The 20,845-nt window shown below is 55.9% G+C and overlaps 7 protein-coding genes across 7 annotated transcripts; 1 reads left to right on the top strand and 6 right to left on the bottom strand.

The window, feature by feature from the left end:
- Positions 1-159: 159 nt before the first annotated feature.
- V2A60_005988 (uncharacterized protein) lies at positions 160-690 on the bottom strand (the record flags this gene model as incomplete). Its single annotated transcript, XM_083257286.1, has 1 exon — positions 160-690. The coding sequence occupies one exon, from the start codon at positions 688-690 to the stop codon at positions 160-162; it is 531 nt and encodes a 176-aa protein (XP_083113412.1).
- Positions 691-4,698: 4,008 nt separating this feature from the next.
- Positions 4,699-6,366, top strand: V2A60_005987 (FAD-binding oxidoreductase; the record flags this gene model as incomplete). Its single annotated transcript, XM_083257285.1, has 3 exons — positions 4,699-4,971; positions 5,049-5,265; positions 5,333-6,366. The coding sequence occupies 3 exons, from the start codon at positions 4,699-4,701 to the stop codon at positions 6,364-6,366; spliced, it is 1,524 nt and encodes a 507-aa protein (XP_083113411.1).
- Positions 6,367-6,445: 79 nt separating this feature from the next.
- Positions 6,446-7,567, bottom strand: V2A60_005986 (Lactonase, 7-bladed beta-propeller-domain-containing protein; the record flags this gene model as incomplete). Its single annotated transcript, XM_083257284.1, has 1 exon — positions 6,446-7,567. One exon carries the CDS (start codon positions 7,565-7,567, stop codon positions 6,446-6,448), a length of 1,122 nt encoding a protein of 373 aa, XP_083113410.1.
- A 944-nt stretch (positions 7,568-8,511) lies between these two features.
- Positions 8,512-9,282, bottom strand: V2A60_005985 (NAD(P)-dependent oxidoreductase; the record flags this gene model as incomplete). The annotated part of the gene is made up of 1 exon (XM_083257283.1): positions 8,512-9,282. One exon carries the CDS (start codon positions 9,280-9,282, stop codon positions 8,512-8,514), a length of 771 nt encoding a protein of 256 aa, XP_083113409.1.
- Positions 9,283-10,431: 1,149 nt separating this feature from the next.
- V2A60_005984 (P-loop containing nucleoside triphosphate hydrolase protein) lies at positions 10,432-11,498 on the bottom strand (the record flags this gene model as incomplete). Its single annotated transcript, XM_083257282.1, has 2 exons — positions 10,432-11,237; positions 11,399-11,498. The coding sequence occupies 2 exons, from the start codon at positions 11,496-11,498 to the stop codon at positions 10,432-10,434; spliced, it is 906 nt and encodes a 301-aa protein (XP_083113408.1).
- A 1,743-nt stretch (positions 11,499-13,241) lies between these two features.
- On the bottom strand, positions 13,242-14,678 carry V2A60_005983 (concanavalin A-like lectin/glucanase domain-containing protein; the record flags this gene model as incomplete). Its single annotated transcript, XM_083257281.1, has 3 exons — positions 13,242-14,035; positions 14,086-14,526; positions 14,579-14,678. The coding sequence occupies 3 exons, from the start codon at positions 14,676-14,678 to the stop codon at positions 13,242-13,244; spliced, it is 1,335 nt and encodes a 444-aa protein (XP_083113407.1).
- Positions 14,679-16,902: 2,224 nt separating this feature from the next.
- Positions 16,903-18,905, bottom strand: V2A60_005982 (ATP-dependent DNA/RNA helicase; the record flags this gene model as incomplete). The annotated part of the gene is made up of 3 exons (XM_083257280.1): positions 16,903-17,173; positions 17,289-18,565; positions 18,627-18,905. The coding sequence occupies 3 exons, from the start codon at positions 18,903-18,905 to the stop codon at positions 16,903-16,905; spliced, it is 1,827 nt and encodes a 608-aa protein (XP_083113406.1).
- Between the last annotated feature and the right edge of the window lie 1,940 nt (positions 18,906-20,845).

Here is a 20,845-nt window from a genome sequence, read left to right as displayed (position 1 = left end):
GCAAACTGTATAATACACTTGAAAAAAGCTGTACAGAAGAAACGAAATGTCTTGAGAATTGCTTGCAACATCCGACCTCATTGTCGCAAGTCCAACATAATCATCAACCACGATATCCGGGGTATAATCGTGACATGCTCGCTCGTATGTCAATCCTCCTCATGCCTGCTCTGGTGCCGCTTCGGCGTCTGCAGGCGCAGCTGCTTCACCCTCCGCGGGAGCGGCTTCAGCCTCTGCGCCTTCAGCTGCGGGAGCCTCTGGCTCCGGCACCGGCGCTGCGCTTGGCGGCGGCGGCGGCTGCTCTGCCTCGCTGCCGTGGTGCGATGACGCCTTGGAGCCCTTGGAGCTTCTGCGGCTGCCCGGGCGGCGCTTCTTGCGAGACGTGCACCGGATCGTGTGGCGGTACACCCACAGGAACGCGCAGGTGCCGATGAGGAACGCCCCGAGGACGACGCCGACGATGACGCCGATGCTGATGTTGGTGTTTTCGAGGGGGTCGTCGGAGAACTGGCGCTCGACGACGACGAGCCTCCCAACAACCTCGGTGGCCTCAACCGCCGCCGCCGCCGCCGCCCGTGGCGGATCGCCTGCCAGATGTGCCTCCTCTCCTTGCCTGCGCCGGGATGTCGGTGCCCGAGGCGTGGTGGCCAAGAGGCCGTCTGCCTCGCTCACGCCGCGCGGGATATACATGCAAACCCCGCTTACACTGACCTGGCGTCCTGGGATGGTTTGTGGGTGTAAGTAGTAGGTTCGGCGGCTGCCTCTTGCGCGACTGACCAAGACGTAGTTGGAGGAGGAAGAAGAGAAATGGGAGGCCCTTTCAACGTGGCGATCATTTAAAAAAGCAAAGCAAAACCCATGCAACAGGTAACACAATCGTCCATCGTCAGAGGGCAGCTATCTGCTTTCCACCCCAAACCGGGAAAGGGAGGTTGGGCCTCGCCCGTGTCGCGGATGGGCGGCCATTATATCTACCCAACGTGTGTGCGCCGTGTAAAACTAGCTCAGATTCACTCACAGGGCCAGAGGAAGGGTAAAGAGCATGCGTCGAAGGTCCTCCCCCGGCGCACCGGGAGGTGGCGTTGGGGGGGCGTGTGGCAGCCTGCATGAGGGAGTTTGCTGGGGTCGCCGAACAGGTGGTGGACGTGGTACGGAGGGCTCTATACACGCACGTATTCCGAAGCGAGTGCATATGCAGTCGTTGATAAAGAGTTCAATGGCAGCTATTGACCGGGATGCCAGCTGCGTGTCATGAATCACAACATGATGGCAAGGAAGGGTTTACAGAATTGCAGCTGCATATGACGTAGCAAGTCATTGTTCGAGGTATAAGTCGTGTTTCCTTTCGGGTGACAAGCTACTTGAAAGTGTGTGTAACTGTGCGCATACTCACCGAGTGTATCGAATGTGCGGCCATTGGACATGATCACTTTATTTCTTTACTTTGTATCACTTACATACCTCCCCCCCTCGCGCCACACTTGTACGCAACATGTGATACTCTACCAGCACGCACCAAAAGGGTAGATGCCCAAGAAATTACGGCCTCATCCGTCTGTCGGCACTTTCTACATTCCGGAAACCGCTCACAACGATCCCTTTGGGACTGGAGACGGGCACGCAAGGGATGGCCCGTTGCGGGGGGGCATCGGGCTGCAGGCAAGGCCAACTCAGCAAAGCCCGACCAGCGCCCAACCGGCTCGTCCTTCCGCAGGGCCCAGCCAGAGGCCGCTAACCACCCATAGCTGCAGCATTGTGGGTTTTGGAAAAAGTAGAAGGACTTTGAGAACTCGTGGAGAGGCGCTGTCCGGCCTCGGTTTCCGCATGCAATTTCCTGATGGATACATGGTACGTACGCGACAGAGACCGCATTGCAGTACTTGACAAGCACTGGGCATGCACTGACAACGCCATATGACAGTTCTCAGCAGTAGTCACCAGTAGTCACTATTGCAGAAAAAAGTGCAAATTTGACTTGAATTCGATTTGGCCCGTGCTCATCTCCATCTTCTCTTTGGTCCTGAAACTATTCGACGATGCCGCCTCTCAGATTAAAGTAGGCTTTCACGTGGGGAGCAAAAGTCCACGGCCTCAGGTCTTGGTACAAAGGTTTTTGCATCTGAATGAACAAAGCAGGGCCCATTAGGTTAGGTAATGCCTGAGCGACACGCCTTTGACCACCTCACGTCGCTCTGCATCCAAAACGTTACGGGTGGTAAGTACACGCCAGTGGCTGCAGGTGCCGAGACACCACGCAAAGGTGAAGGCCGAGACTGCCAGAGCAAGATGGTAGGACAATGCGCGTCGTAAACATGTTCGTTCGAGGTACCATCACACTGCCGCTACGGAATCGGCAAACTGCCATGCGGGGAGATGTACCACGACATGTAGCTGCCCGTGCAGCAAGTCCTCGCGGCACCTCAACCAAGCTCCCAGAATGGCTTTCTGTAAGGCAAGAGAATTTAATAGATTAGAATGAGTTGAATGGATCTCTCACTATAAAAGTTTGGACTTTTTGCAGTTCCGCGTCGACATCTTATCAATATGGCTATAGGGGGCCCCGATATAATACAGTGGCAGCTTCCAGACCGAAGAGCTGTGGTATATTGGACCGATCAAGGCAAGCCTTAATCATTATCAAAGTACAATTTGCACTACAGTATACGCTCGATATATTCACCTGATATTTAGATGCAGAAGTGTGACATATCGACATCATAGGCATAGACCAAAGAACGGCCACCTCCGGCTCAAGCCAAGCTGATGTAAAACTCCGGAATCTCGAAAAGGCTTGGCTGCTGAAGGAGGGCTTCTTGGTAGGCTGTTTTCCTTGAGCCATTCAAGCTACGGAAATCGAGCCTGTTGTGACATGGGGACAGGCTGAGGGGACTTCAAAATCAGCCGTGTCTGACAAAGTTTGCCAGACCAGTCGACGAGCCTGCTGATGCGACCCCGTGTGATGGATTTGAGGAGCCAGGCCCTGGATGAAAGGCCCCTGACGTCGTGATGCAAAATTTTGGATCAAGGCCGGTATCTGCGAGCCCCATACTACCACACTTCGGAATCTGCGGAATCGAAGAGACCACTTGCGGGATAAAGGCCTGCCTGTAAAAGCATGATGGTGGCGCGCAAACATTTCTTTGAACTAGGTACTCATATGTGAGTGTAGTCGGGTCATCTTTGCCAACAGACACTGGGTAGTAGTACCTGGTCTAGTATTTATCGTACCTTGTTGATACGGCAATATGGGACCGACGGGCCGAAGAGCTCCAGTCGGCTAGTAATGTGACAGATTGCAAGGAATCTATGATGATTTCAGATTTTCTTTATGCTGTGATAACACTTGTGAGCTCTTTGAAAGGTAGTTGGTCGAATAAGGCGATGAAAAGGTCTTTGAACACCGCCACGGTCTAGGGACTTGTAAGGATGTTGCTGTGGTCTCTGTGGGCAAAGGATCCATTGGCCAGACTGAAAGACTCGAAGCTGGATTTTGAAATCATGACATATGAAATAAATAATTGCCGTGTATGGAATGACAGAAGTGGCTACGAAGAGCCGAGCTAGTGTCCATGTTCAGGGTGGCAGCTTTGCAAAGACTTTCCTTGTTGACAACAATGCCCGCACATCAACGAAATCCTTTTCTATGCAGTCCTTGATACACAGCCACTGCATGTAAGTGGCCAAAAAGTAAGACGGCTGTACGTCTGGGGGTGCTTGATCTTCTGGCAGTGCACGAATGAAGCACCAAGGGGATTCTCTGTGCTTTATGCTCGGAGGTTCCTTTGCTTTCTTGGGGCAAAAAAGTGGCAGAAAAATCCTCGTCGACGTCGAATCCTTGTTTTGAAAACTCGACTAAGAAATGATTATTGTTTTGGTCACTCGCCATGTCAGGGAACCCTCGACTACCACTGAAGTCGGGCAGTCCTACGAGCTCACACAAAGGTTGTTCCCTTTACACGGGCATCATGTGTCGTTCGGATGGAGACCAAAGCGCCAAAGAATACAAAGGGAGGAGACAATAGACAAAAAGGAGTCAGGTTCCCATCGTTTCGATATTTGCCCACCAGGCGCGCAGGACGTCTTTTTCAAGGACTTGTGCTCTGGATAGAAGCAATACCCTAGACCTTCCTGGCACGGCGGCGGACCTTTGAGAGGTCCAGCCACGCGGCCCCCAAAGCAGCGATAGACCAAGAGAATTCTACGTGTAGTCCTCGTAGGTGCCCCTTTCCTTTCCGACGCCTCCCTAGCATTTATAGAAATACAATATTAAACAAGACCACCAGGCGCGCCGATGGCCAGACCCCGCTGTGGCCGCCATCTTACCAGTAGTGGTCTCCAGTGGCGCCACGATCCCTGTAGATCGATCTTTGGTGCAGAAATGACAGCAAGAAGGTATTCCATTCAACGGAAAATCGAAAGAGAAACTTGCTCGTCAAAGCATCCCAGACGAAAGTATTTATCTCGCAGCAGAGTCAATCCCTTCTATACATGATAGAAAGCCAGCATCTCCCACCCTTGTGTGCACCAGATAGATTGCCTGTCAAAGTCAACGTCACGCCACTTTAACGCGGCTACCTGCATTATTGGCGATCCCCCCGTGCCTTGCATGTGACCCCTCAGCATACATGGGCTGCTCAAATCCCCCCTCCCCTGTTTTTTCGCTCTTCATAAACAACTCACGCGAAACGATTTCTGCACATGGAGGTCTTACCCGCCCTCGTCGCCTGGGCCGCGAGCAGCGCATGCAGGCTCTCGGTGGTGGCTGAGAGCGCCCTCGGCCATCGCCTCTGCTCTTCGCGCGCCGCCATCATCGAGGTGCAGGACCTGGCGCGACGTCTCTCTCCCGCGGCACAGGTTCTCGTGCCCGGCAGCAAGGGCTTCGACGACGCCTCGCGCCGCTGGAGCGTCTTTGACGAGCCCCGGCCGGGCGTCGTCGTCATCCCTGGCGCGCCGTCGGACGTTGCGGAGACGGTGGGCATCAGCATCCTTCTTACTTTCCCCCGACGAAACTCGTCACAATGCTAAGTGCGCGAGATGAAAAAAACTAGGTCAAGTACGCAAACGAACACGACAGGCCATTCTTGGCGGTTGGGGGCCATCACGGCGCGGCGAGCACGCTGGCCGGGCTCCAGGGCGGCATCGAAATCGTCATGAGCAGCCTGAGCAGCGTCGAGCTGTCCGAGGACGGCAAGACGGCCAGGGTCGGCGGCGGCGCCTCCTCCAAGACGGTCATTGACGCGCTCTGGGAAGCCGGCAAGCAAACCGGTAAGGTATCCCTGGGGCCACCACACGGCTCTCTCCCCATTCTTCCGTTGAGCTAACGGCTCCCCAGTCACCGGCACATGCGAGTGCACCAGCCTTCTCGGGCCCGGCCTGGGGGGCGGCCACGGCTGGCTGCAGGGCCGCCACGGGCTGATCGCGGACCAGTTCGTGTCGATGGATGTGGTGCTGGCCGACGGGGACGCGCGCACCGTGGACGCGCGGTCGGACCCGGACCTGTGGTGGGCGCTGCGCGGCGCCGGCCACAACTTTGCCATTGTCACGTCGGTCACGGTCCAGGTGCACGACATTGCCCACCGCGACTGGGCGCGCGAGACCATGGTCTTCACCGGCGACAAGGTCGAGCGCGTCTTCGAGACGCTGCGCGACACCGTCTTCCGGGACGGCCGCCAGGACGTCGACGTCGTCGTGTGGTCCTACATGCTGCGCATCCCCGCCGTCGACCCCGAGAACCCCGTCCTCGTCGTCTACCTGCTGCAGGAGGGCGTCCGGACGGTGGCGGCCGCGCACTCGGCGGCCCTCAAGGCGCTCGGCCCCGCCAGCGTCGAGAACGCGCCCGGCACGTACCGCGACCTCGCGGCGTGGACCATGATCTCGGCCGCCGACGGGCCCTGCCGGAAGCTCGGCGCCAGCAACCTCCGCTTCCCGCTGTACCTCGACGCCTACGACGTCGGCGCCGTGCGCCGCGCCTACGACCTCTTCGCCGCCACCCTCCGCGGCAACCCCGAGTTTGCCGACTCCATCTTCCTCTTCGAGAACTACCCGACGCAAGGGCTGCGCGCGCCGCCCGCCGCCGACAGCGCCTTCGCCTTCCGCGGCGACAGCATCCTCGTCGCCCCGCTCATCAGCTTCCCCTCGGCCGACCGCCACCTCGGCGGCAAGGCCGTCGTCGCCGGCGAGGCGCTCCGGCGCACGCTGCACGAGGCGTCGGGCCGCGAGACCATGCACACGTACGTCAATTACGCGTTTCGCGATAACAAGTTGGAGATGTACGGCGCCGAGGCGTGGCGCCAGGAGAAGCTGGCCAGGCTCAAGGCCAAGTATGACCCGCATGGGCGCTTCAACTTTTACAATCCTGTTGTATAAATGATAGCTTCAAGAGTAGCTCGAAACAAGAGTAGCTCGAATAAAGAAATATATACAAGGCAATTCATACGAATGTAGGTCATAGCTCCATGACAAACTTTGGTCCATTTCCAGGCCGCTCTCTAATTTCATCTGCGTCCATAAACTTTGACATATCCACGCACAGCTTGGGGGACTCCTTGATACGCCCATCCGACGACCGCTCGAGCAGAACTAGGCCGAATTCAGAGTTTTCATTTGCCACCAGAAGATCACCGCGCCCACCATCTAGAACACAAAACATCCGCGGCAGTCTACCAAGCGTCGGAACCTCGTGCACAAACTCGACAGCAGGATGCTCGCCGTCGGCATGGATGCGCATGTAAGCGACGCTGTCGTGCGGCCGCCCCGTCAAGCGGTTGGTCACGTAGAGGTGCATGTTGTCAGGGAGGAGCTGCAAATGTCCCGCCCTCGCCGTAGCAGGAGCCGGGCCGTTCGTTCCAAAAGTGGATGCCTCCGACACTCTGGTAAACTGCAGCGTCGAGCCCGTGTAGTCCAGCGCGTATACGACCACCGTGTTGGAGAGCTCGCAGAGGAGGATGTAGTGCGTCGCGACCGACGCTCCGACAGGATAAAAGGCTCCGTGGCGGGGACCGCTACCCGGAGGGGCGACGGGGACGCGGCTCGAGATGGCAAATGCGTCGTCTTGGGCGTCGACGACGAGAAGCTCGTCCGTGCCCAGGTCCGGCACGACGTAGAAGCGCCCAGTAGGGTCCGCGAGCACCTGGTGTGGGTGTGGCGCGTCCTGGATATGCGGCACGGGTCCCGTCATGCCGTCGGAAATAATCGTCTTTTCCGCACGCCTCTTCAGCGTGACGCCGTCGCGGACATCCCAGACGTCGACGGTGCCGCTGCCAAACGCCGCGCCCAGCAAGGACTGCCGGTCCCCGGAAAAGGCCAGATACACCGCGCCGGGACTGGCAGTGTCGACGACGGTTTCCTGCGAGAAGGGCGTGTCCGAGCAAGGGTCGAGACGGAAGCGGCGAAACCGGCTGCTATCCTCGTCGACGACGTACACGAGTGAGCGCGGGGGGTCGACGGCGAGCCACGAGGGGCAGCCGGGCGTGGCGAGGTCGTAGACGATGGCGAACTTGTTGGTGGTGGCGTCGTAGGTGGCAAGGTAAACGTGCCCAGGACGGGCAATTAGCAGTCTGCTCGCCATGTCTGATGATTTTGCATGCCGCACAAAAGCATCATTCGAGCTGTCGTGCCTGGATCTTGAGTTGATGTTGAACAGGATGGTGGGGTAATGGTGGGGGATGTCCGCGGGGGTCAGGGTTGGCTGTACTATCAATTACAAGTCACGGCTCCAGTTGAAGCCGTCGATTATTTTAAGTGATAGCGGGAATGGAGACAAATTTTCTTTCGGTATAGAAATAGATATTTTTATCATGGCTCGATCAATGCCCACATGTGTCGCTTTTACCCCAACGGAGAACACATTCCTGGGACGGCATACTACTGCAAGCTGACTTTGGCAAAGAGCTTTCATGACTCCAACTATTTTGCCAAAATTTCGTGATCCATTTACCATAGCTGAATGCAATATATAAAAGGTACCAGCCTTCGGGCAATACTGTTGAACGTAAATTTTGTCCTGGACAGAATGTTTGTTAGTTATGGCGGCTAGCCGAAGTCAAAACCTAGTACTGATTGAAACTGACTCTGATAAGAAGACCTGGGAATCTTGGATCCGAAATACGCTTAAATGGCAACGTTGGAGGTAGGCTGGATGCTTCCTATTGGATTCACTGTCCCCCAGAGGTAGTGATCCGCAGCTACTACTGACGCAGCTTGTGCTTCCAGCTTTCTTTTTTACTCCGATACTTCTTAGTGCCTTTTATGGTCCTCATATTCGCTGTGATGATCGACGTTGTTGGGAGGTGATTGTTTATTGTATATCTCAGGCAAAACAATTCGATAATTCGCCTAGATTCTTGCCAAATGAGCTATCGCGGTCACTGATGATGAGGACATGACAACATGATAAGCATTAATTATTATTATTGGAAGAAGGGAAGAAAGAAAATCTAGTATTCTAATGGTCCCGTTCAATCTCATCGACGCCCTGCCATCTGAATCATTCCACGCCCACACGCGATCCCCTCACCACGAAAGCGACACCGCCTTGCCCTCGTACTGGCACTGGTCCGGGTTCTGCAGCAAGTTGTCGTACACCCACCGCCCGACATCGTCCCTCGAGATAAAGTAGCCAACCTGCCTGACCTCGACGCCCTTGACGGGGTCCTCGACGCCGACGCGCACGGGCCTGTCCGGCCGGGCCTCGTCCTTGAGGAAGCTCGGGCGGACGACGACGACGCGCTCGCCGCTCGCCGCCAGCCGGGTCTCCATGACGGCCTTGTCCGCGTGCGGCTGGTGCAGCAGCCACTTGTACATGGGGAGCATGGCGAGCGGCACGTCGCGGCCGAAGCGGGAGACGCCCGTGGTGCTGATGACGGTGAGGAGCGGGCGGTGGGGGGCCTGGGCCTGGCCCTCGCCCTGGCCCTCGCCCTGGCTCCGGTGCTGGACGCGGAGCGTCGCCAGCGCGGAGAGCACGCAGTCGGTCGCCTTCTTGCACACGTCCGGGTCATCGAGCGTGCGCGTCTTGAGGTCCAGCTGCCCGCCGACGGACACGTGGACGGCGTCGACGAGGCGCGACCCGTCGTCTGGGCGCACCAGGCAGGCGGCGACGGCGTCGGCGTCGTGCGCGTTGCCGGCGAGCACCACCAGGTTGGGCGGCCGCGAGGGGAAGTGGGCGTCCATCTTGGCCGGCTTGCGGCAGAGGGCCACGCAGGTGTGGCCGGCGGCGACGGCGCGCTGCAGGGCGGCGAGGCCGCAGCCGCCAGAGGCGCCGATGAATGCGATTGTGTGAGGCATTGTGTTGCGTACGTTTGTGTTTTTGTGTGTGTGTGTGTGTGAGCGTACACTCTTTGCTTTGTGAATACCCAAGTGCTGAATGGAAGGGAAAACTTTTTTGGTTATCTTGTATTGTTTCGTGTTTTGCCGTTGAATGCTAAAATGGCGCTTAAGGCTGATGATGACTTGGACTGGCACAAGACACCAGGCAGCCTCGATGCTTTTTATAATCTATCCATCAAAACGCCCTAGCATTGAGAAACCCAGACCTCTGTGCTATGCTGGAGGCGCAAGACGCGCAGCCGTCGGCCGCAGCCGCGATTCGCCTCTTCGGGGAGCCATCCTAGACAAGGGCGGATGACGAGGCGGCGACACGACGACCCTCTCTCCTCCGCAGGGTGGGCGAGGCGGCGGCGGCGGACAAACGAGGCTGTCAACGATTCGCACCAGTAGCATGCTAGTTTGAACGGGCAATCATCCGATGCTCAGGGATGGCTGGCTGGCTGGCTAGGGCTGGCTGCATGGTTTCCAGGTCCGCAGCCCCAACTCCGCCATGTGCTGACGCCTCACGCTAGTTAATGAGAAACGGTTTAGCGTTTTGGGGGGGAGGGGGCGGATCGACGCTCGTCCTGGCGAAGCTCGCGTCGCGAGATCAGAGGGCGAGAAGCAAAAAGGGTCGCAGCCTAATTGCTAAAATTCCCGCTAACCCTGTTACTTTTTTCTGCTTGTTGATCTAGGCACAAAGTCAGAGGCGTAAGCATACTACTCGGTAGCGATTGGGACACATGGTATTCTTCTCCACGCGCGGTTTCTATCAAGTGTGCGGCTTTTTCGCCATTATTAACCTAGCCGCAATCGCCAGACTTTGTCTCACCCTGAGATGATATTGTTCAACGTTTCGCATCGGCAAGAGGATTCAAGTCTCGACTCTGCCAACTCTCTGCGCACACTTGAGCCCAGTGCCAAGTGTCCAGTAGCAAAAAAGAAAAAAAAACGTCGCCACCAACCAAGGCACTCGGCCATCCTCTGTCTCCATCAATCTCATCAATCTCATCAATCTCAGCAGCCGCAACCTGCCAAAAGCCTGCCTGTGCCCTTGGCTCAATACACACACACGCACACACACACCACAGCTTCTTCTCGATCGCCGCCGCCGCTCCCCGCTTTCCTCTACACTCTCCCCGCAGACACCGCCTTCCAAACGACGTGGGCGCCGTAGCCTAGGGCGGCGAGGGCGACGCCGCGGCCGATGAGGCCGAAGAGGACCTGGTTGGCGTCGGCGACCATGAGGCCGGTGTCGCGGGCGCTGTGCTGGCCGAACTGGGCGCGGTCGTTGACGCGGGGGAACGGGGCCGGGACCATGTCGCCGGTGACCGGGTCGCGGACGCGGGGCACGTCGACGCCGAGGTGGCGGCAGAGCGGCTCCCAGCCGTCCTGGACGCTCCACTCGATGCGGCGGTCCTCGGCGACGGCGGCGCGGCACTCGTCGTAGCTGCTGCGCATGAAGGCGACGGCGGCGTCGCGGTCGCGGAAGTGCTCGTGCGTGCCGGCGGCGAAGAGGATCGCGAGCCAGAAGCGGGCCATCTCGCGCGTGCGGCGGCACAGCAGCCAGCTGTAGGCGCGCGCCGCCTCGCGGGCGACGCCGGCCCACGTCATGGCCGCGGGGCTCGCGGCCACCGTCGAGCGCAGGCTCTCGTACCACTTGTCCGGTTCGCGGTTCACCATGACCACCTTGGCCTCGGGGTACAGCCGCGCCAGGTCCGCCGCGAAGAGCGCCGACGGGAAGTCGACGCACGCCTGGCAGTCGCCCAGCAGCCGGTCCCAGTCGCGCCGCGAGAGGGGCTTGCCCTCGCCCCGGTACTTGGCGCGGATGGCGCGCGTCCACTCCCGCGCCTCCCGGCCGTCGCCGTCCCCAATCACGTCCGTCATGTGGTGCGTCCGGTTGAAGCCGAGCATCTGCAGCGCCACTTGCGTGCCTGGGGACCTCTCGTGCGTCAGCAGCTGCGAAAAGACAAGAAAAAAAAAAACGCGCGAGGTGGTCAAGGTGCGGGGTTGTGATGCCGAGGTCGGCAAGAGGGAGCGTTCATCAGGTAGGTGGGTTGAGGCAAGGAGACGGGAGGTGATGAGGAATTCATACTCATGGTGCCGGTCCGAGGAAAGGCGCAGAAGATGACCTTCATGGGCGTTGCGCGAGGGTAGCCCTCGGAGCCGTCGATGGGATAGTGCTCAGGTAGCATGGCTTATTCTTTGTTTTGTCCTAAGACCAAGGTTCTCAGACGACTTTTCTCTCTTCAATGTTTTGTCGGCCAGTCCAGAGAAAAGCAGAATTACCACTGACAAACGGCGAGGATGCGACGCACCGCCGTTTATAAAAGACTACGCCCAGCCACGGCCGCACGATTGCAGGCCCACCTGCCCTGGCTACCTACCCGTCGCCCTCCTTTTTTTTTTGTTCAATCATTTCGTGCCGCAATCTGCAAGACCCCTTCCCCCCTCGAAACAAAGACATGAAATCAGGTCCCATCAGAAGCGGGCGTAGACGGGACGGCGGTCGACGTGCCGAACAGGCTAAATTTGGCCGCCATCGTCTCGCTCCACCGCCGTCGATGCGCCCGCTTCTGTCCTTTCCTTTCCTCCACACAAAGATTTTCGCCAACTACTCGATATAGAGCCTCCGACCTCCGATGGGGTGGAAGGAGGGACAGAGGGGGGCGGGGGCACGGCTCTCTCAGGCCAAAAGGTTACTTACTGTAGGCAGGGGGTCATTGTCCTCTGATAGGTATTTGGCACCGGACTAAACACCACGTTTGGTGCGTCGTACCGTCTTCGCGCGTGGCATGCAGCGTGTTCCAAGACTTGCAGCTAACTGGCGATGAACAACATACGCCGGTGGAGTGTTCTGGATGCTTGCAGTGTAGACACACTGCTCGGCAGTTCCACCAACATCGAACCCTGCGGCGATCCGCAGCTGCGATGATCCGACGCGGCGTCGTCCACCGCCTAATAGTAGATTGAACAAAAATCCTGGGTGTCGCGACGATCGATACCCTGTCGTGGCATGTCCAGATACCTCGTAAACGGGGAGCGGCGCGGGGTTGCGCTGGGCTTGATGCTGTTAGTCACAACTGCCGTGTGTACAAACCATGCCTGGCCGTGCCAATGGGCCAACGGCACCCGGGCACGAGGCGCCCTACCCATCCCCTCCAAGGCAAACACATTGTAGTTTGACTGCCCTTGTAAGCTAAAAAAAAAAGACATACGGCAAAGTTCTCGGGCCCGAGATGCGCCGTTGACCGTGCACCTCGGCGACCCTGCTCACCGAAGCCCAATCGTGGCAAGGTGCGGAACGCTGCCGGCCGCAAAGACCGCGGCGGGGGGTTACCAAGGTGGTGTGCATGCTCATGTACCATGTGGCAGCAGAGAGATGCAAGTTTGCTCTGTGTAATCTGTAGGTATTGTCATTGCAGAAAAAGGGTCCGTACCGTCGCGCAGTACAGTTACTTGGACAGTTTCTCGACATGAAAGGTGGCGCAAGATGACCACGACAGCCCTGCCTGCGCACGCGTCGGGCCACGACGAATGTGCTACTGGTGTACAAGTGCATCAAGCATGGACAGAGAAAGGAGTGTCTAGTATTATGTACTTGTGCATAAAAGACAAGAAAAAAAAGGTCGCTTTATATGCGTAAAACGTGAGGAAGAAAACCAGTCAGCGATGAGAAGAAAAAAGCCGACACAATAAAGAAACACAAGATAAAAAAACACCACAACAGAGAACACAAAGAATGCAGAGTCGAAAAGAATGAGAGCCATAGCAGTATTACCATTACCATCCTCCCGTCGTTCAGCAGTTTGCCACCCAAAAAAAGTGATACAGCAGCCAAGCCATCAGCAGGCGCCAAGAATGCAACACACACGCGTCATGTACAAAAACACTCCAACTCCGGAGGGAAAAAAAGCAAAAGGCTCTAGTTAGCCGTGCTACAGCCAGAAAAGAGCGGCGCCAGCAACGACAATGGCAAGAATGCTCGCCTGTGTTTGTGTGCCAGAGTTCTTGCCACCATTCTTCGACTTGCCGTCGCCATCGGCTGTGTTGCTGCAGTCTTGGCTAAAGGAGTTGGGATCGCACTTCTTGGGATCCAGACCCTGGGCCGGAGGACTGCTCGAACCGGAGCCACCGCCGCTGCCACTGCCACTGCCGCCGCCGCTGGGGCTATCGTTGCCGTGGTCGTTTTTGCCCGGGATACCGCCGCCGGGGACAGAGGCTTGTGTGGACTTGGGCTTGTCGGGTTCAGATTTGCCAGCATCCATGTTGAGGCCAGTGGCGTCAAACGAGCCCATGATGGTGCTCTTGTCCGTGTCCTTGACGGTGTCGTTGGTCGCCTTGGCGTCGGTGAAGACATAGCTCTTGCCCTTGTTGGTGCCGGGGGCCTTGTCGGCGTTGTAGCACTTAACCTCGACAGACTTGACGGCGGCGTAGTAGTACCCGTTGTTCTTAATGTCGGGGTGATCCCACGAGATGGGACCGCCAGCCCAGTTGACGGTACCGGGAGGGTTGCCGTCCTTGCCACCGGGCCAGATGGAGAGCTGGATACGAGCAGGCGTCTGCGGAAACGCCCAAGCATTTGCAGTCTTGTTCCAGGTGTCCTTGCGCTCCTTGGTGCGGTGGGTGGTGCCGTCCACTAGCCACTCGATCTTGTCGGGGGTCCAGCGAACTTCGTAATCGTGCCAGGTGCCAAAAGTGTCGTCGGTGGAGATGTTGCCCGAGTTGCCATCTGAGACATGTTAGTGCGCGACGCCAACAGCACAATTCATTGTAACTGACAGTCAGTGATGCCTTGGAAGTAGTAGTTGGTTTGAGACATGCTCAGGTCAGCGCCGACCCATTCGTAGTCAATCTCGTCCTTGACATCGGAAAGCAGAATAAAGGCCGTGACGACGCCGCGGCCGCGGCTAGTCTTCATGGTGGCCTTGACATTGCCGTACCACATGTACTCGGTCGAAGCGAGGACGGTGCCGGCTGTGTCCTTGCCCATGGTCAGGAGGGCATAGTCGTTGTACTGCTTCACCTCACCCTGGACCATCCAGTCGGCTTTGCTGGAGTCGCCGAGGTATTTGAGAATATTGACACTGGTCTGGTCAATCTTGTCGAATTTCATCTTCTTGTCTGTGCAGACCGGGGCGGGAGCGCAGGCGTCGAGCTTGAAGGAGCTTCGAGGGTCGCATCCACCCAGGCAGTAGGCACCGATACCGCATTCGCCATATTCTAGCCACTGTCAATTGGGCGTTTCCTATTTTGCGCCGCTGAAAATACTCACGGGAGCAGCAGGGAGCACTCTCCGGGCATGGGTTCTGGGGACTGCAGAGGGCGAAGGCTGTGCTGGCGCTCAAGAGAGCGACAACCACGGCACGCAGCATAATTGGCGTTGGGTGTAAGCGAATGTGAGAAGGTGGTTGAGAAAAACAAAGTTGAAACTATTGGGATGAAAATTCGGCGAGTTTTGACCAGCGGCCTCGAGTCAGGGTCGTCTCGGAGGGGGTCGCTATGCGTGAGGCTTTGTTAGCAACGTTTCATCAGGAGCAATCGTAGCTAGCGACACCAGAATGTGTCATTTTGCGAGCGCAAGACCAAGTTTGCTGAGTAGCGCATGAGGCAAGTTTTTCGCTGCAAAAAAAAAAAATGACGAGAATTGAAAGAGCATCCGACAGCAAAAATTGTATGGAAAAAACGGTCATGTTTGAAGCCGAGACATCTGTTCAGAGACCCATTGTTCCAACTGCGAGGGCGATGGTGGACCTCGAAAAGCGAGACGTGAAAAGAAGCAAAAAAAGAAGAGACGAAAAAAAAAGAAGAAACAAAACAAAACAAAAAACAACAATAAAAGCGACCGCGTTGCTTTTGATGTCGTCAATCCTTTCACTTGATTTCCCGACGAACACCTCGTGCCATGGCGCAGCCGCCGCCGCCGGGCCACAGCCGTTGGAGAGCGTTTGCTCGGTGGCGGCGCAGAACAGAGTTTGGAACGCACAACATTCGTGACCCACCTGTCAAATAACGTCGAGGACAGCCTCGAGGAGGAGGAGAAGAAGAAGAAGAAAAAGCAGAAGAAGAAGAGGAGAGAAATATTTCAAACAGTCGATTATCGGTCAGTTCCCCAAGTCGGAAAGGGGCAAGGTCGAGTTTTGCAGAGTTGATTTAACGAATGTAATGTCCAAAGGGGGACGAACGGACGTGTGATGGATGATTGTGATGGGGAGAGGGGAGGAGAGACCAAGAGAGGACCTGACTCGAGGGGGTCCAAGAATAATAAGAGTCTGGATGGCGACACGAGGCAGAATATGGAGCACTAATAGAATTTTTCTTAATGCTTTAGTTTTAGTTGATTTTTTTTTAGCAGCCAGGCTGGCTGGCTGGCTGACTGACTGGGGGAGAGGAGAGAACCGGGATTTAGCAGGGCTCCTCCAGAAGTACCAGTAGAGAAGGAGGAGGAGGAGGGGGGGATTCCCTCGGGGTCCACTGCCCAATTACGAAAGGAGCAATTTTGGGGGGGAGAGGAACCTTTGAAACCACCATGACCATCATTTGACCAGTGTCAAGTCAGTCAAAGCTAGCGGACCGAGCAACGGCAGCAGTTCATGCTATTGAAACCCGCTGTACTTACTCCGTGACGTCGACTGTGTTGCTGCGGCCGAAACTCGAGTCCCGTGGGTCTCTGCTCCGTCCCGTCAAAACCAAGTAAGTAGGTAGGTAGGTACCTACAGGTAGGCAACTGAGTTCGTGACTACTCGGTAAGCCAAGTACCTAGCAAGGTATTGATGGACCGCCGGCAGCCTAATTGGGCACAGGCGCCTCTGGCTTCTTGACCAAGACGGATGCGCTAACCCGTAGGCTAAGTCACTTAGTATTTAGGTTCAAGGGTCCTGGGTAGCCCTGTATCCTAATACTGGTAGTCAACCTGTCTGCCTGTGCCTGTCTACTAGACTACTGAGTAATCCGTAAATTACCCCGTTTGCCCGTATTTAGTCACTTTTCCTCGCCCTAATCATAACAGGTAGTTGTCCAAGTAGATATGTGGATAGGTCAGTAGGTCAGTAGGTACTCCGCACGTAGTGTGATACGCAAGTACGGAGTAAACAGGCAGCCGTGATCATGTTCATGCCTTACTTACCCAAGATCCTGAAAGGGTACCAAGACTCCCGTACTGAGTAATGTCCTGCCAAGCTCTCCCGAGTACGGATTACGGAGCACCCATTTCAGCTCATGTCACCTCCAGCGCCCAATCAATGCGACCGTCTCGGGTTATGCCCCAGTATTTCGTACTGACTAACTGGTAGAAGAAACGAACCCCTTGCAAGCAATATACGAGGCGATCAACGTCATCGTCACCACCCCATTCGTAACGACCACCACCACCACGACGCACTCTTGGCGATGTCACTCAGTCTGCCAGTTCCACCCCCCACTGGTCTTGATCTAATACTAGTAGTAACAAGTCACGCCCATTTCCACTCATTGATGCGGAATTCTGTTCTGGTTTTTATTTTCAACAAGGAAATAAGAAAAAAGAAAACCCCGTATACATGATATGCCCATTAAATCACCCGTTACAAAAAAATGAAGAGAAAAAAAAAACCACCCATTCTATCTTCTCCTACGCGCCGTAAACGTCTTGAGCGGATCGCCCTTCCGCGACCCGATCCGCTTGCCCGACTTGCCCCTCTTACTTTTCCGGTCCTTGCCGCCAAACTTGCGCAGCGGCACAAATCCAATCTTGTCCGCCGTCAGCGCGTCCTTGCCCTCCTTGGGCAGCAGGTATTCCGGAATGTGTTTGAGGTGCGCCTGTTGTCGCGCCGTACGGAGCTCGCCGTCATGGCGCAGGTGGGCCATTTCTGTTGGGTTCTCCTCGAAATATCTATGAAACGTGGGGTCAGTCAGAGCCTCATCGTTGTTGAGAAGAAAACAGAAAAACAAAAACAAAAAGTAAACAAGGAGAGGAGAAGGAGAAATCATGGTGGCGTTGCACGTACCGCTTGAGCTTCTCACTCTTAAGCAGCTCTTGTCGTAGCTCCCTCGTTCGCGCCTCACGCACCGCAACCTTGGTCACGGCTCGCAGCGCGTCGTTCATGCGGTACCGGAAAGCCTCCACCTGCTCCGGATTAAAGTTGTACGGCTTAATCTCCTTGCCCTTCTTGGCCTGTTGCTTCGTGATGCGCGCCAGAATCTTTTCGTCCTTTTCCGCGCTGGCTATCGTCGTGGGTATGTGCTTGCGGTATTGGTCCTTGGGCACTACAAACGACAGCGCCATGCCCGCCTTTCCGGCCCTCGCCGTTCGTCCGATGCGGTGTGTGTACGACGACGCCGTCGTGGGCAGGTCAAAGTTGATGACGGCCGCCACGTTCTTAAAGTCGATGCCCCTCGACACGCCGTACTCCAAATCTTGCCTGGTAGACTTGCGCTTCTTCTTGGGTGGCTTCTCACTGGTCTCCGCCGTCTCCTCGGTTTCCGCCTCCTGCCCCTCCTCCTGCCCCTCCTCTCCGGCCTCCTCCTCTGCCTGGTCCTCGTTGCCCAGAATTTCCTTCTCGTCGGATGCAATAATGATGTCGTAGACGTTCTTGTTAAATTCCTCCACAACGTGGATTCGCGAGTTGACAGGCAGCTCCGAGTTGAGAATGCAGCTGCGAATGCCAAACTGCTCGAAGAATAGCTTCAAGCGGTAGCAGCGGTCAATGTCGCCAACAAATATGATGCACTTGCCCTTGACCAGCTTGAGCTTGAAGATGACGTACGCCAAAAGAAACTTTTCGTCTTCTCCGCACTTGGTGACCAGCTGCGTGACACCCTCGCCCTCGTTATCCGGCTCCTCCAGGTCCAGCAATTCCGGCACGTTATCGCGGTAGAAGATTTTCTTGAGCGAGTCCACCTCCGACGTCAGCGTAGCGCTCATCATGATTGTCTGGATCCCTTTCGGTATTGACCATGACAGGTTCTCCAGGTCGCTATCGTAGCCGTATGACAACAGCAGGTCCGCCTCGTCCAGGACGAGATGAGAGAGTTTGCCCAAGGACAGGGCCGACGAGTTCCCGTTGACGTTGTGCCACGCGCGCGCGGGCGTCGAGATGACAATGTCGGGCAGCGTAGCGAGCAACGATCGCTGGACGGCGTCGGACAGCTTGTCGGTGAGCTTGACGGCGCGCACGTCTTTTGAGCAAAACGCCGAAAATTGTTCAATCGCCTTGAAAACTTGGTCTGCCAGTTCGCGCGTCGGTACGAGGATCAGGGCGGCAGTCGCGGGGTCAGGATCAGTCTATCGAGCGGGATGGTTAGCATTCGATATCGGCAGCCGCTGCCTGATCGACTCTACGTACCGTCTTGCGCTTCAGGATGCCAGCCAGTACCGGCAGCACGTATGCTGCCGTCTTTCCGGAACCAGTCTTGGCCTTGCAGAGAACGTCCTGGCCCTTAAGAGCGATGGGGATGGCCATGCGCTGCACCAGCGTCGGCTGGGAAAACTTTTGCTCCGCGACGGCTTGCACCAGGCGAGGATCGAGGGCGAGGTCGGTGAAGGAGAAGTGATTGCTGGCATCGCCGGATGAAGGAACCGGCGTTTCAGCCGTTTCATTTGTTTCTTCAATCTTGCGCTTCATTTTTCTGTATTCTTCTCTCGGCTGGTGTAAATGCTGTTATCTACAATAATCACCAGCCAGCCGTATCGAGGCCTTGGACAACGACCCGCGCGATAGGAAAAAAAAAAGTTGGAGGTACTCCACTTTGCAGCAATCGATAACGCCAAAGTGGGCGGCCTGCCAACGACCACTGAAAATGTGCCAAAGTTTAGTAGCGTCATATTTACTCTTCTCCTTTACAGACTACATTGAGTACTGCTACGAGTGCCCGTCCTGAACCCGCTGATACACGCGCAGCTTGTTCGAGTCTATAAGTAGATCATGAAGAGTAAGCCGTGCTTCATAGACTATACGAGCACCCTCATAGTCATCCGCATTGCGCCAAGATGACATGCCCAGCGCAAATACTAATGGGCTCTCTGTTTGACACGGTACAGAAACACAGTAACAACGAAGCTTCAAGGTTTGCTCTTCTTCTATGCCTACATCCTTGCCATATTTCACCTCTAATCAGTACTGTGACTGAGTGTTTTGTTCTTCAGTTTCTTGGTCCATTGAAGATATAACATAATTTAGATGCACGTCTGGTACATACGGCCACAGGCAGTAGAAAATATCGCGTCCCGTCTGCTCCGCTGAAATCAAGCTATTGACCGGCAGATTAGTAGTTGGGTCGGTGACGACCAGCGAACACCGGCTGCTGCATGTTCTTTTATTTTTTTCTTATTTTTTTTCTTCGTCTTCGCCGTGCGTTGGTTGCGTGGCTATCCGCTGTTGTTGACAAAAGTCCTCGGTCTTGCGCGTTGGAGTGGGTAACAGAATACTTCGAACAGCGTCCCTCAACTTCGGTGATCAGGCAGAAAGGGGCATGGAATATTCACCCTTGCAAACAACTTTTCCTGCCGAGGGCTACCGTCTGGCCTTCTTCTTTTGCGTTATTCGGCGTGACATGGACGAGGCGTAACCGGTACGTCATGGCCTGGTGCCCGCCGTCTTGCCCGGGAAAACCGGGAACCATGCAAGTCGTTTTGTATACAGCCTCCTGAAAGACCACCTGGCCTGGTCCGCAAAATGATGTGATGAGATGCCTCTCAGGCATTGTCACACCCCGGGCATCATTTTCGGATCACATCCTCCTCGAGAAGAGAGATTTCGCTACCGAAACGGCCGAAGAGATTCCATGGACATTGATTGAAGGCGTACTGTAGGTGCATTTGCTATCCCCATCGTCCGACACCTTCATCACGGAGCAAATGAACTGCAGAATCAGAGAGCTCCCTAATAAACTGAGACACCATCTGAAAATAACGCCGTCGCACTTCTCATAGGCCTAGCATTTTCGGGTGACTGTTTTCTCTGCGCGAGCCGTACGCAGCAAACCATTGACATGCTGGCTGTGTCAATCAGTCTGAAAGCCGCGCAACTTCTACTAGTAAACGCAGACCGATATGCCATTTGCCGTGCGTATTTGACGCGCCTGAAACCGCCAAGCAGCATTCGGATGGTTGCCCATCTACCGAAATCGCCGTCATCGAAGAGGAATAAAAAGTTGGCTGCCAAGCATCGCGAAAGTTGACGGTGCCGCTGTTGCAAGAGGTGCTGCAGTCGCCTGTATATGAGCAATGCGCGAGCCGAGGCAATCTTTCCCCGAATTTCTACGCAAGGCTGAGGGAATATACCGTTGCTCATAAACGGTCGAGTCTGGCTACGTACGGCCCGGCACACACACCCTCCGTCTGACTGCATAATGCCACGCATCAGCCAATGTACCCTACTACACCTGTTAACGGGGCAACATATTTTCTGAACCGTTTACCTAATGAACTGTTGTCATGTTCTGGTGCCAACCGTAGCGCGCGATGGTGGCTCAGAGAAAAATCCCAGGCCAGCCAGCCTTATCGTGTGTATGTCACGCTCGGCAGCGACTGCGCCTTCTGTACGGTTTGGCTGGATATTGTCAG

Source organism: Cordyceps javanica, chromosome 4, assembly GCF_051103115.1.
Source record: "Cordyceps javanica chromosome 4, complete sequence".
In the NCBI taxonomy this organism is placed as follows: Eukaryota; Fungi; Ascomycota; class Sordariomycetes; order Hypocreales; family Cordycipitaceae; genus Cordyceps; species Cordyceps javanica.
Note: the sequence above shows the minus strand (reverse complement) of the source record. Positions and strands in the feature narration are given on the sequence as shown.